A 14,736-nucleotide genomic window follows, 5' to 3' on the forward strand; every position below is an offset into this window, starting at 1 on the left:
TTAAATAAATCCCTATAAATCTCATCTAAACCAAACAGGAATGACTTATATGGACTTAAAGTGGGTATTTGGAACTTATGAAATAAGACTCTTAAGGAGAGACTTATAGAAACTTATAGTTATAATATGGTCTTATAGAAACTTATAATTCCCAGGAACCAAACAGATAAGGATTTTTTAGAGACTTGGAACTTATAAGTTAATCAAACAGGGCCTCAATCACCCCTTAAATACTTGTACTCACAACAAACCTAGCCGAGACGTCCGCGTCCACGATGGCCGCCGCCGCCGACCGTCTCTCCGCCCTCCCCGACGATCTTCTCCAACACGTCTTGTCCTTCGCGCCGGCGAAGGAGGCCGCGGCCAGCGCCGCCCTCTCGCGCCGATGGCGTCCGCTGTGGCGCCGCACGGGTGTCCTCAACTTCGACAGCAGACACTACTCCGCCGAAGATCGCTACGCCTGCTTCGACGTCTTCTTCCGCGACGCCAAGGCGGCCCTCGCCGCCTCCGGCCGCCGCCGCCGCGGGACGGCCCTCAAGAGGCTCACGCTCTTCCTCACCGAAGGCGCCAACCGCCTCTTGAGCAGATGGTACCGCGACCGCGGACCGAAAGGGGACGTCCGGGTCGCCGTCCTCCTCGCCGACCCCGCGGCGGCCGGGCTGGAAGACCTCCGCATTGGCTCCGAGAAGCAAAACCAGTGCGACGACATGTGCGCCGCTGGGCTCCCTGCCATGGGCCTCCACACTCCGAGTGCTGGAGCTCGAGCGCTGCAACCTCAAGCCGCCGCCGCAGTCGGCACGCCTGGCCTTCCCGCACCTCACGGATCTCACGCTGCGCCACTGCTTCGCCTTGGAGGGGCATCTCCAGGTCCTGGTCGACAACGCGCCGGCGCTGACCAGCCTGGTGCTGGTGAACCTCCGTCAGAACTCGCCGGAGCCACCTGGTTCCAACAAGACGATTTACATGCATGAAACTTTCAGCCTGCGTGACGAACTCTGGCAGCAGCCTAGCAGTACCAAACCGCACGTTCCAATCCGGGGTGCAGAACGCGCGATCAAGTCGCACCAGAGTCGGCACCTGCTGCTCATTCGACCAGGTGAAGCGTCGTTCCGACAGCTTCAGCTCCAGCAGATCGCTGGAGTTCAGCGCAGCCCTGAATTGCGCCATCAGATTCAGGTTCAGGTTATTGTTGTTTTTGTCCCGCGCTTCGTATATGAGGTTAAAGTCTCCGATTAGGAACCACGGTCCAGCGATAATCCCGCGGATTCTAGCTAGATCGGCGAGGAATATTGGCTTTAGGGCGTCGTCCACAGGCCCATAAACCGTTGTTAAACACCACGGCTCTTTCCCGGTCTTGGGCTTTATCAGAACTGTGATTGCAAAGGCTGATGTGTCCATAAGCTGGGCGTCGAAGCGCTCCTCGTCCCAGGCCAGCAGAGCGCCTCCTCTGGTCCCCACTGCTGGCAAAAGCGCCGATCCCTTCAACCCAGGCCCAACGGTCTCCATGAGCATGTCCGTGGAAAAAACCTCTCGTTTTGTCTCCTGAAGACACAAAAAGAGCATCTAGTCTGCTCCACTAGGCTCCGCACACCCCATCGCCGCGCGCAGTCGTTAAGCCCGCGCACGTTCCAGTTGAGAAGAGAGAAGCTACTCATTAAAACACACAGCGAGACCCTCTTCATTAGCATACTCGAACCGCGAGCAGCACCAACTCACAAACAGGTAAGGCCGGAAGGACAGCACAGGCGCTCGGCGAGGTCGCAACAATCTAACACTAGGCATACGGCGCGGTCTAATGACGGCGCGGTAGCAACTACCACACAAACAAGCATTTCTCTGGACTAACATGAGAAACAAATGGGTCCCGAACAGCGGGGGTGGCGATTAGGCCAGCCCCGCCGCCTCCTCTCCGGCAAGGCCCTGTTACCTATGTTTAGTCGAGTCATTTTTCCTTTCTTAGCAAGCATCTCTCTGCATATGTATTGTGTTCATTAATCAAGAATGGTGTTTCTGGTTCTTAAACTTGCAATCGTTAAAATTTATATGAGATGTCCGATTGAGCAATTTCTTCCATATGTCATCTTCTTAGCAAGCATCTCTCTGCATATGCATTGTGTTCATTAGCCAAGAATGGTGTTTCTGGTTCTTAAACTTGCAATCGTTAAAATTTATATGAGATGTCCGATTGAGCAATTTCTTCCATATGTCATCTTCTTAGCAAGCATCTCTCTGCATATGTATTGTGTTCATTAGCCAAGAATGGTGTTTCTGGTTCTTAAACTTGCAATCGTTAAAATTTATATGAGATGTCCGATTGAGCAATTTCTTCCATATGTCATCTTCTTAGCAAGCATCTCTCTGCATATGTATTGTGTTCATTAATCAAGAATGGTGTTTCTGGTTCTTAAACTTGCAATCGTTAAAATTTATATGAGATGTCCGATTGAGCAATTTCTTCCATGTCATCTTTTTTTTTGCCAGTAAGAAACCTTCAGTTTGACACCTGCCAGCACCTCACCAACATCTTCTGTTTGTTATGGGAGAGAATTCTTTATTTAGCTCTTTCTTAAAATTTGCTTTCCTTTATGGCCCTAAAAAAAATTTCTTCCTTTTTTGACACTTAAATTTTATTTTGTTCCTTATATGACACTTCCGTCGGTTTTGACTAGTTTATAGTACTTGTGTCTATACAGTTACACTCACCCAAAATAGTCATATGAAAAAACTGACCTCAAAAAAAGCAAAATAAAAAAACACATACAAATATAATGTCAAAGATTAATATGAACTATATATGTGACTTATATGTGTCTCACACATACGCATGCACACATAATAAAGACACACACACGCACGCGTACAAAAACTAACACGTACAAAGAGGAAGAAAAAAAGGTGCAGCTTATATAGGCATGGAGGTAGTCCAAAGCAATTCGTGCATGCATGCATGTCCAAGATCGACTGAACAGAAAGAACAAAATCAGGCGAATATTAAAGGGTCTGTTTAAGACACATCTAGATGTTATATAATTATGTCACATCTAACCTGATATCTATTATGTTTATGGTTTTTTATCTTAGTTTTTTTATTCCTTGTTGTTGCGTTATTTGTGGGAGTTTAGATGTAACATTCTTAAAAAACATCTAGATGTGAATTAGATAAATTGATAGCTAAAGTGTAAAATTAGGACGCCGATAAATGTCACACGTGTGGGCGTTAGGAAGTCCGCCCACACATTTTGTGTGGTGTATAAGAAGAACAGCCCACACACCTATGTGTGGGCAAAACAATTAGCGCCCACACGCCTCTTTTTTTCCCTCCCGATCCCTCTCACACGCGTGCGTGTGGGCGAAATTGATAACGCCCACACGCCCGTATGTCAGGCCTCGTACCTCCTGGTCCCGCACGCCACGCGTGATGGTCACCGCGCGCCCGCAGTTGACATGGTCCAGACCCTCGTCCATATTCGTTTAATTGCAGTTGCCATGTCGTTGAACTACGGTTGCCATGTCGCTGAACTACGGTTGCCACGGTTGCTCAACTGCAATTGCCATATATGATCTGATCTAATGTAGTTGTCATGATTTCAAAAATTGGCAATGGCTCCTAGATGCATATGCACCCATTGTCTAAATAGACATTTTAAAAAGTTGAAAAATTTGGAACAAAAATCCCGCGGATATATCCGAACATTCTATGTACATGCACAAAGTTTTCGGTGAAAAACGAGGTTTTTTATGGCTTGTGTAAAAAAGACAATTTCTAATGCTTCATTACAACTATTCATTTTGCATTTCTTTATCTTGTTTACACAAGCCATAAAAAGCGTCGTTTTTCACTAAAACTTTGTGCATGCATATAGAATATTCGGATATACATGCGGGATTTTTGTTCTGAATTTTTCAACTTTTCAAAATATGTATTTAGACAATAGATGCATATGCACCTAAGAGCTAAAACACCGTGTCCTCATGATTTCATAACTTTAGGAGTTGCCACATACTAACACTAGGCAGTTGAGAGAGTTGCCATGTGCTCACAAGCATGCTAGGGCAGTTGCCATGTAAAAAGGAAGAGTTAACATCTGCTTACGTGCACGTTAGGACAGTTGCCATATACATGCACGTTAGGGCAGTTGCCATGTACCATACAAAAACATATGGCAACTCGGTAAAAGAGAGTTGCCATCTGCTTACATGCATACTAGGCAGCTGCCGTGTACCCTGCAAAACACATGGCAAACTCGGGTAAAAAAAGAGAGTTGCCACCTGCTTATAAAAACACACTAAAGGCAGTTGCCATGTGCAGTGCAAAAACGCATGGCAACTAGTAGCTTAGATGTGGGAAAGGAGAAGGGCATGTGGGCAAGATGCCAAATGCCCACACACTAGCCCTTGTGTGTGCGTGCAAAGTGGCGTGTGGGCGAACTGCTGAACGCCCACACACCAGCCCCTCCTGTGTGATGAAACGGCCGTGTGGGCGACCGGCTGAACACCCACACACCAGGCCAGTCCTACGTGGCACTAAAAACATGCCAAGATTCGTGCGCGCACGAACGGATACGGATCCACGCGTGTGGGTGAGATGCAAACGCCCACACGTGTGAGTGTTAACATTTTCGTAAAATTAATGAGGCATGACTTGGATGTGCAAAAATTAGGGCACTTTTAGCAAAAACCGTTTTTCAACGGAAACGTAAAAAGAAAAACTCCCAAGCAATGCGGCGCTTTCGCCAGAAACCAAACCGACTCGATCGCCCCTTGAATACTTGTATTGTACTCCCACGCAGATAGTCCCACGCACAAACAAACCCCTATAGCCGAGCCGTCCGCGTCCACGATGGCCGCCGCCGACCGACTCTCCGCCCTCCCTGACGATCTTCTCCAGCACGTACTGTCCTTCGCGCCGGCCAAGGAGGCCGCGGCCAGCGCCGCCCTCTCGCGCCGATGGCGTCCGCTGTGGCGCCGCACGGGTGTCCTCAACCTCGACAGCAGACACTACTCCGCCCAAGATCGCTACGCCTGCCTCGACGCCTTCTTCCGCGCCTCCCGCCGCCGTCGCAGGACGACCCTCAAGAGGCTCACGCTCTTCCTGACGGAAGGCACCTACCGCCTCTTGAACACATGGTACAGCAACCGCGAACCGAAAGAGGACGTCCGGGTCGCCGGCCTCCTCGCCGACCCCGCCGCGGCCGGGCTGGAAGAGCTCTGCGTCGGCTCCGATGAGAAAAACCAGTGTGACGACATGTACAGGCCGCCGCTCGGCTCCCTGCCGTTCGCCGCCACGCTCCGGGTGCTGGAGCTCGAGCACTGCAACCTCGAGCCGTCGGCGCGCCTGGCCTTCCCGCGCCTCACGGACCTGACGCTGCGCCACTGCTTCGCTTTGGAGGGGCATCTCCAGGTCCTGGTCGACAACCCGCCGGCGCTCACCAGCCTGGTGCTGGTGAACCTCCGTCAGAAGTCGCCGGAGCCACCTGGTTCTGACAAGACGATTTACATGCATAACACTTTCAGCCTGCGCCTCCGCCTCCGCTGTCCCACGGTCACCGCCCTGGTGCTCGAGACCCATTATCTCGGCTGGCGTGAGCTCGACGATCCCGCCAACACGGGCATCGAGCTCGACATGCCGAGCCTGCGATCCTTCCGCTACAACGGGTACCCTCTCAAGCTCTCGCTCGCATCACCCGCGCCGGCGCTGGCACATGTCGACCTCGACGCCACTCGCCACGGCGACAGCGTCCAGCAGTACGAGCCCACGTCACGCATGCTCACCAGCTTCTCCAGCACGAGGGCGCTCAAGCTGCGCCTGGACAACATCGAAGACATCCTGGCCGGCGAGGCCATCCTGCCCACGTTCCCAAACCTCAAGCTCCTCCAAGTGCACGGGGGGTGCAAGGACACGGACAGAAGCACAGCGGTGGCAGTGGCGAGGCTGCTCGCCTCCTGCCCGGCCATGTCCGAGCTGCGCCTCAGGCTGGAGATGTCGGCCCACTACTGGTACAACACCGAGGACCCAGCCGGAGGCCCCTTCGAGGCTCGCGTGCATGTCCTCGGCGCATCGCGACGCGGTGCAGCTCGAGGGCGTCTCTGGGCTCCCGAACGCCCTGACAAACAGCAAGTTCAGCTGCCTGGAGACGACCCTGCGCAAGGTAACGCTGCAGTTCAAGGCCAGGGAGGTCAACTGCTTCCAGGTGCGGCTGGCCAAGTTCCTCGTGGAGAACGCCATGGTGCTCCAGGAGATGCACGTCGACGACGACGGCAGCCAGTTCTGGTCGGACCACCTCCGCCACAAGGTGGCAAGATGGAGAACCAATGCGTTCCAGACCAGGAACCTGCCAGACGCTGCCGGGTTTCGGGTCTACCAGCTAGCTAACCCTGTGATAGACCCTAAGAAACAGTCAGGCTACGATTAGGATGCACCTGTAATAATGACAAAACATTATATGTCATATATATTTCCCCTTCAATAACTGATGATTTACTTATTGTTCATGGTCCACTGGCATGATATAGAGCCTCCCGGAAAGAGATGTAGCCTCCCGGAAAGAGATGTACAAATTGGGAGTAAATTTTACGCATCATGCTGGATATATGATTGATAGAGTATTTGTCCAAAACAGGCTGATATATATATATATATACACACACCGTGTGGCTAAGGATGCTGCTGGATGATAATTGACCAAAGTTTGTTTCCAGGCATGCTGATATAGTGCGTGGCGTGGCTTTCACCTTTTTCTCTCACCAACTTGCAGAAAAACTGACGGCGGGTGTGAAAATGTACATCTTGCAGTCGTGCACATCGACTTGGGCTCCAAAAGTTCCTACCACGTTAGCCGATAGAGTCTCATGCTGGAGAAAATGCAAATTTAGCAGGTGGTCAACACACCCCATACAGAAAATGTTAACAAGATCAAGTGTATGACTTGAGTAAGATATATATAGGGTCGCGCTATTCATCACCCTGGTTGAGGAATAGTTATTCTTCACCCCCCTCTATTTTACCATCAATGCACCGTAATTTTACGTTCCGTAAGTTTTGTCTTATTTCCGACGTAAAAAGAGACCGTAAGAAAATATATAATCGCCGTAAAAAATATTTTATGTTACGTAAAATTACAAACGTAAAAACATAGTCTAAAATACACATAAACTACAAATTTCTTGTCTTATGACCTATATTTTTATTTTTTTATGTCAAATTTTACGTAGTGAATCAATAGGAATGTAATTATTTGAATTCTAAACGTAATTTAATTATGAAATGATCGTAAGATTACCTCGGGTGAAGAATAACTTATTCTGCACCCTGGATGATGAATATATATATATATATATATATATATATATATATATATATATATATATATATATATATATGCTCATGCAGTAGTTATGCTTAGGCTGTGTTTGGTTGAGCATGTGCTCCCAACTTAAAACACCGGGTGAGAAAAGCCAGGTAGTCATGCTTAGGCTGTGTTTGGTTGAACTTAGAACACATGGCTATTCTGTGTTGTCCATGTGCTCCCAACTTAGAACACCGGTTAAGAAAAGTCAATGGTCACATTTTTTGTTTCTGTTCTCCCAGATTAGCTTGAGCTGTCTGAACTAAGATAGTGTTCCGTCCTTGGATCATACTCCCAATTTAACCTAAACATTGATAGGTTATAAGCTATATATGTTTCTCTATGCACCTTTATTTGAAACGGACAATAGGTGAATTAAACCACTTGATATAGCAATGAAATATAATCAACTCACCTTCCACAGGTCTCTAACAGAATAGGCAGATGAACCATCAAGGCCTACAGCTGGCAATGACATTGTGATATTAACCGTCTCCGAACAACGATTCCATAAAGCAACAGCCAAACGGTTGCCAGAGAGGGGGCCAGCCCACACCTGCAAAATTTGACATACTATGAGTTTGGCGTAGGGATGCGTTGATGCACGGAACGGAACATAGATGCGCGACTTATAATAGTCGTCACATATGGAGCCGCAGCTAAATCACCTCACGGCATCCGCCCTTTCCTTGACCCAAAATTCTTCTTCCTTGAACTCCAAGAGGATCTGCAGAAAAAGAAACACAATTAATGTAATCAATTGCATAGTTACAACACACTGTGTGAATAGAACAATATGCCAAAAATCGTATACAGCAGAAGAAACACAATCAGGCAATTTACACAAATGTCAACGCCCCCAATAAAACAGAACAGATGTTGGCAGCACATAATGTTAGTACAGCATAATACTCCCTCTGTTCCAAGAATAAGTGTTGTGGTTTTAGTTCAAATTTGAACTGATGTAGATATATCGCGTCTAAGAGGAATACAGAAATGGCAACTAGCCAGCTCAATGCTCCACGAGTCAATCAAACACAAAACATAACTGAAAATAAAACAAAAATCTTCGTCTTAGATCCATCAAGTGGTTCTAACAACTCCTATGGAAATATCTACATTAGTTGGAGCAAACTGACTTCTAAAGAGCAGCTAAGATGACAACATTTTTTCAGTGCATGGCTGTTTGCCAACGAGAAAGCCCCGCTTTCAGTGTCATGAAAAAGCAATAGCAATAGAAAAAAACTGCATTCAATTTCAACATGAGAACATATTGTAGAGATACATACAAAGACAAGATTCTGAGTAATACCTTGGTTTACTTGAATTACTTCTTTGTTGCTCAATATTTCAATTGTTTCTGAAGTCATATTTCTGACATCACAACCAATTAAGAGAGGCGCCTGAAACATGACCCAGAAGGGCATTTCCAGTCAGTGCAACAAAACGAAGATAGCAGATAATGTGCCACCAATCAGCTCGTATTTTAAATGCATTATGCATAGAAATAATATGCAAGCACAAACTAATTGTAAAATTTCTTGTCTGTGATTTCAGGAGATGATTCTAGAATCCAACACTGTTGTAATACTAAGTTATCCAGAATGTATGCAGACGAATTTTTAGTACTAGACAAAATTGTGCTGCTGATATCCAAACAAATTATGCGCATCTGCGGTTCTACAAATTTCTCTGCAGCGATATCCTAAATTTGAAGGCCATGACCCAAGATGCAAAATTATAAAAGAGAATGAGCCTTTATTTTCATAAACTTTTCGCTTGCTCATTGATCCAATAAATAACATAAACTACAAATGTGAAGGAGTGGGTGCTGTGGGGCAATAAGGCACTGGCACAATCATAGTGACTATTGCTGCGCTTGGCAAACTCTTACCTTCATGAGTGCCCAAATGCTGAAATGCGCACGGTACTCTGCAAAGGTCATACCACCATTTCCAACTTCCAACATGTCCGGGTCTGCCAAAAATAAAGTTTGTTTAGCAACAGCGTACTCTTTTATTTTACAGTCTCTTACAACATCAGTAAAGCTTGTGTTACTAGTTACCATTCCATCCACCGGGTCCAGCATATGATGCCCACTTGTTGTTCTTATCAGCAATGTCAGTCATGCTTGTTTTAAAAAGAAAACAGACTTAGTCAATTTCACAGCACATCAGCAGACTGGTGTATTCTTTTGTTTCAGGTAGAGATTGAATCACCTTTTCCATGTATCCTTTATGTCATCTGTTGTACGCCAACTGTTTCCAACTTTTCCAGCCCATAAAGCTGGATCATCCTGGCCCCTAAGAGAGAATACACATTTAAATTCAACAAGGTTGGAGGTTGAGCACAACGTACAACTGCTATTTATTTCCCAGTGTTAACTGGCATACCATTCACATAGAGAGTAGAATATCTGGTGCCCAGTTGAATTTAGAGCATCACGCATTGGAGGATACCTGAGATTATGATATCATGGAACAAATTTTAGCTCCATATATTGAGGCTAACTGCCTGTTAAGCCTGTGATTGACGCAAATGAAAGACGTGTGCCCTAACCTTTCCTTTGGCGGTATTCCCAGATTGTAACAGTTGTCGTACTTTAGATAGTCAACACCCTGGTCAAAAATATTTTCAGATTCATGTATTAGTAAAATTATATGCATGTTCAGTAGCAGCACAGAATAGGTTAAGATAGGAATACTCAGAAAAGATGTTCTTAGAGTGTTCATCGCAATGTTGTGCAGCAACTCTTTTATACATCACTAATTATGTGGTTGCTTGTAGCTCATACCCATGAAGCAAAAAGGGCAGCATCATCTTTCTCGTGATGGAGTGATCCTGGTCGAACTTGACAAGTAGATACCCTGAAAGATTTTACTTGTTATATTGTTTGTTATTTTGATATATTCTTGACTATGATACATTACGAATCATAAAAGCTAGCAAGTTAAATCATCTATAGCTAGACTACTTACCCAGCGTCAGAGTAGATACCAAGTTTTAGACCTTTTCCATGCACATAGTCCGCAAGCGATTTGATTCCAGAAGGGAAAGTCTTCGGATCAGGTAGCAATTGACCCTACATGTTACAGGAAGTAATTTATTAAAAAAATGTGCAGATGTACTCAAGATGTGTGTATTTTAGTAACATAGACGAGTTTAATGCAATGACATAGATAGATTTCTTTTGGTATCCAGCAATAGTAATCATAATGCCTCAGGTAGAGCACAATGGAAAGAATATATTTACTTATTTATTTTTGATGAAAAATATTAGCTTACTAGTAACTGTATGGATCCCTAGTAGGGCATACAAAATACAGTAACTTCAAAGAAAGAATGGTCTAGAAAAACAGAAAGAAACAGAGCTATTGAAAACAAGCTGCCGAGCAAGGTATAGAACATCATTCTGATAGGTTTTTAGTGAATAAATTTTTCAAAGTGAATGTAGGTAGGACCACTGTGGAAGCTTTTACTATTGAGAATTTCAGACCCCGTGCATTGGGGTCCAGTTATCACGAACAAAAGAAGAAAATCTTAGGTTTCTATGAATGTGCATAAAACAGAACATGTAGCGATAGAGAAAAATAATGTTGTGATGACACTAATTCAAGCTTTAACATCATACTCCATCTCCATGTAAAAGGGAAATGTAGCTAGGAAAAGTATAATGAACTTATTACCTTATTTATTAGTTAAAGAAAACTTATTACCTTATTTCCTCGTTTCACATATGACCAACAGTCATCTGAAAAGTAAGGACCAATATGGGTTAGAGACAACACACAAAATACTTCATGTAGCCCAACAACATTTACTGGTGTGAAGCTAAGTAATGTACCGATGTTTACGTAGTTGTATCCCAAATCAGCCAGGCCCGTCGAGACCAACGCATCAGCTGTATCAAAATCAAGGTTATAAAACTTCAAATTGAGTAAATTCTACTCTAAACTCTGGAGAACACATTCGGCACTAATTATTACTGGCAAGCACTGGTGCCACCTGCAAACATGAGACATCTGACTCTGTTTTTCGACTGTTCTATCCTAGTATAGTATGTCTCTGCACTTGCCGCAACAGAGTAGGATTGTGCCCAAGCACTGTCTAGCGCAAATACAGCTATGAACTTGTAGCAGGTCGTAAACTGCGAATGGGGAATCGCAGATTTAACAAGGATTATTTACAGTACAGGGAGTCAGGGATCCCGCGGGGGGCCGAACCTGTCTCGCGGATGAGCGTGTCGTTGATGTTGCAGGCGAAGAAATTCCAGCTGTTCCACCTGCACGCAGCGCCCACACGGCGATTAGTCTCTGAAATTTCGATCGCAATCGCAACCCTCTCCGCCCAGCAGACAGAAACAGAGAGACCAAAGCGCGAGTCAAAGCAGCAGCAGAGCGAGAGAAAGCTGAGGAGCCACGGGGAGCGGGGGAGGGGAGGGGACGGGCGGGATTACCCCATCTGGGGGGAGTGGGCGAGGCCGTTGTGGAGCTGCAGCCTGCCGTAGTTGGAGGTGTCGTAGAGGCGGCGCAGTGCGGCGGTGGGCAGCGGCGCGATGCGCCGCGCCGCCGCCGCGGCTGCCGCCGGCCACCGCGTCCCCTCCGGCGAGAGGGCTAGGACGAGGAGCAGGAGGAGCGGGAGGCGGCGGAGCGGCGCCCCCATTCTCCGCTTCGTCTCGATGCTTCTGGCGCACACCGCTCCCTTCCTTGCTCCGAACTCGAAGCAGTTCGCTCGCCTGTGCCGACGGTGCCGTAGCGGGGCGAGCCTCGTTTAAAGAAAAGGAAAAAATTGATGGGCCGGATCCACCGGCCAGTCAAGCGTCCAGAAGTGGGGCCCACCGTCCCCTGGCCCTGACACGTGCGTTATCCGTTTTAGGCACGTCGGATAGGTTCTCTTCTTGTGCCGATAAACTAGAGAGAAGATCCTATTTCCTGTACGACGCTGCTATACAGACGACAGATTTGCACGATCAGCGGACGACACTACACGTCAAGCCGTTGATGTGTTAGAGCAAAAGCAAACAACACCGTTCATTCCTGCATTGTGTGGGGTTCGTCCAGCTAGTATCGTCCGTCCAGCAGTTTCGTTTCCTGTATGAGATTTCTTCTTCCATGTAAGGGCCGGTAATACTCCGCTTTTTCACCAGGGAGCGGAGGGCGGAGCGCCCATTTGACTGCTCGCCCAAATTACATAAGATGACGTTCCGCTCCGCAGCGAAGTTAGGAGTGGAGAGTTTTCGAACGGCCCTAAATCTTTGCTTTCTGGAATTTCGATCGGCAAGGCGTGTACCACTGGTCCTACGATGATTTATGTTATCTTGCCTTCAGAATTAAGACGAGAGAAAATGACACGACACGCTACCCCGTGCATTATCCATTTCATGGACAAGACAATGATGCCCGGACAGTGACATATCCACCTACCCGAACCTACAGATGTTGTTCTGGCATGTGCTATTTTGCGCCTCTTATTCCGAACATTTGCGGCTATAATTCAGTTTACATTTCTCAACTTCCGTCCTGCTACGTAGCAAAGTCACATTCAGGACGGATGATGCGTCGGGGGCACATCCAAGGGACCGACCGAAGGCGACGTACGTGCGCGTGGCATGGCCCCCGTGTACAGTGGCGGAGACAGAAACTAAATATAGAGGGGGTCAAAACATGTTATATAATGTTAGAGGGGCCAAATAACCTAAACCTAGCTAATTTTGTCTGACAAATGAAAGATTAGGAGTACATATAGGTGTATTTGTGAGAGCATAGGGGGGCCTTGGCCCCTGCCAGCACCCCCCTGCCTCCGCCACTACCCGTGCAGCAAGCGCTCTGGGTCCTACCGTATTTCTAAGGGAGTAAGGGCATCTCCCGGACATGGCATCCCTCGGCGGATTCCGGGATCAGTCTGCACACACTGATGCGGAAGTCGTCCAACCAAAACTAATGGTTCCTCCGCTCGTTTGCAGGGCATGCACGCAACATACTATATTGGCTAATGGTTCCTCAAGTAACAAGTGTTAATTACACGGTGATTTCACGGATAAGGACAACTCCAACGCACAATCTCAAACGAATGTCCATTTCATTCAGATTTCGTCCGTTTGGGGTTTGCAAACAGACAAGCGGACGGATCGTGCGGCCGTCGGTGTGCCCAACCGGCCCGGGGCAGAGTGTCGGTGTTTTTGGACTTCAATTTTGGCCCCAAAACAACCCAAATAAACATTTCAAATAATATAAAAATATGAATATGAACATTAAAACGTCCACACGTTCACAGTAGCCAAGTTCAACACAGTTCTTAATTAAACTAAAACTTAAAAAAACATAAAATAAAGTAGATATAGCTCGTCGCCGGCTGCCGGCGTCTTCAGGAGTCATTGTCCTACTCGTCGTTGTCGTCGATGAAGTCGACGTAAAGAGGTGGCTGCCAAAGGTGGGCTGGCGGCCCCCTACCAGATCGGAGGCGCATGCGGCGCCGGTACCACCTCCTCCTGTGGCTCTTGCTCTGGTGGCCGCGGCAGCGTGGGCGACCTTGGGCCGACACCCAGCGAGTCGGCCATCTCCGGCGCCGTGGACGACCAGCTCCACCGTTGGCCCACCAGACACAGGTCCACGCGGCAATGGCCGACTCCTCTCATTTCCGGCGCAAACCTGCGTCCGGTTTGCGTCCAGACGGACGGTGAACGAGCCGGCACACACTTGCTCCTTGTCCGCCTCAGGGACGCGTGGCGGTCATCCAACAACCTCCACAGCCCAAAAAAAATGCGCACGCGCGGCGGGCCCCGACTGTCAGGCCCCCAGTTGGTGGGTCGTCGTCATTGGGCCGTGTCGTCTGTCCGTTTGGACCCAAACAGACAAACACAGACGACACGGCCCCGTTTGGACCCAAAAAATGCGGTTGCAGTCGCACATTGGGCCGTGTCGTCTGTCCGTTTGGACTCGAACGGACAAACACAAACAGTATGGGGCGTGCGTTGGAGATTGAAGATTGAGATTGAAGAGGTTGACCATTCTTTTCTTTGCTTTTTGAATGGTCACCGGGGAGTTGAATCGCCACCTGGATATTTTTCATTCATTTTGCCTAAGAAGCCTTTCGACTCCATTAAGATAGGATCAAGTGAATTCAAGACACGCACGCACGCACACACTGAGCAAGTTCCTAGTGATGGGCACCATAGCATCATCGTATCGTCGATATAGCGCAGGAACACCGTCGAAAGGCAAGCATACCCAGACTGCACCGAGGACACCAACCTTACATAGTTACATACCACTAGGAAAACCACCACACAAAGACCGGGAAAAACAAACGGGGGCAATTTCATGAGAAGCACCATCACCGTAGACGAAAAGGTCCACTCAGTCGAGATCAAACCATGATGCCTCAATGCTAT

General features: G+C 47.4%; 1 protein-coding gene and 2 pseudogenes across 3 annotated transcripts; 2 read left to right on the forward strand and 1 right to left on the reverse strand.

Annotated features, from left to right (window-relative positions):
• Nucleotides 1-245: 245 nt before the first annotated feature.
• LOC147983797 (FBD-associated F-box protein At4g10400-like) lies at nt 246-1,246 on the forward strand (annotated as a pseudogene).
• A 3,380-nt stretch (nt 1,247-4,626) lies between these two features.
• Nucleotides 4,627-6,637, forward strand: LOC125529678 (F-box/FBD/LRR-repeat protein At2g26030-like; annotated as a pseudogene).
• Nucleotides 6,566-12,109, reverse strand: LOC125529677 (alpha-galactosidase 3). 3 transcript variants are annotated; one of them, XM_087543134.1, is made up of 15 exons: nt 11,803-12,107; nt 11,570-11,628; nt 11,191-11,247; nt 11,063-11,097; nt 10,325-10,428; nt 10,141-10,213; nt 9,906-9,964; nt 9,740-9,805; nt 9,566-9,649; nt 9,412-9,476; nt 9,241-9,323; nt 8,659-8,749; nt 8,015-8,073; nt 7,762-7,902; nt 6,566-6,852 (listed from the first exon to the last, which is right to left on the reverse strand). In XM_087543134.1, the coding sequence occupies exons 1-15, from the start codon at nt 12,006-12,008 to the stop codon at nt 6,742-6,744; spliced, it is 1,293 nt and encodes a 430-aa protein (XP_087399260.1). In that variant the 5' UTR covers nt 12,009-12,107; the 3' UTR covers nt 6,566-6,741. The 3 variants fall into 3 exon arrangements, with proteins under 3 accessions (XP_087399260.1, XP_087399259.1, XP_087399261.1); XM_087543133.1 differs by having other exon boundaries at nt 11,063-11,247; nt 11,803-12,108; XM_087543135.1 differs by lacking the exon at nt 6,566-6,852 and adding an exon at nt 7,504-7,650 and having other exon boundaries at nt 11,063-11,247; nt 11,803-12,109.
• Nucleotides 12,110-14,736: the final 2,627 nt, after the last annotated feature.

The sequence above is a fragment of the Triticum urartu genome, chromosome 2A (genome assembly GCF_056163025.1).
Source record: "Triticum urartu cultivar PI428250 chromosome 2A, HENAU_Tu73, whole genome shotgun sequence".
Lineage (NCBI taxonomy): Eukaryota > Viridiplantae > Streptophyta > Magnoliopsida > Poales > Poaceae > Triticum > Triticum urartu.

Coding starts and splice junctions, on each gene's coding strand:
- LOC125529677 (XM_087543133.1), bottom strand. CDS start 12,008: ATGGGGGCGCCGCTCCGCCGCCTCCCGCTCCTCCTGCTCCTCGTCCTA. Junction 11,248..11,569: donor CACGCTCATCCGCGAGACAG/GTTCGGCCCCCC, acceptor ATTTTGATACAG/CTGATGCGTTGGTCTCGACG. Junction 8,074..8,658: donor AGTAATTCAAGTAAACCAAG/GTATTACTCAGA, acceptor CTTTTTCTGCAG/ATCCTCTTGGAGTTCAAGGA.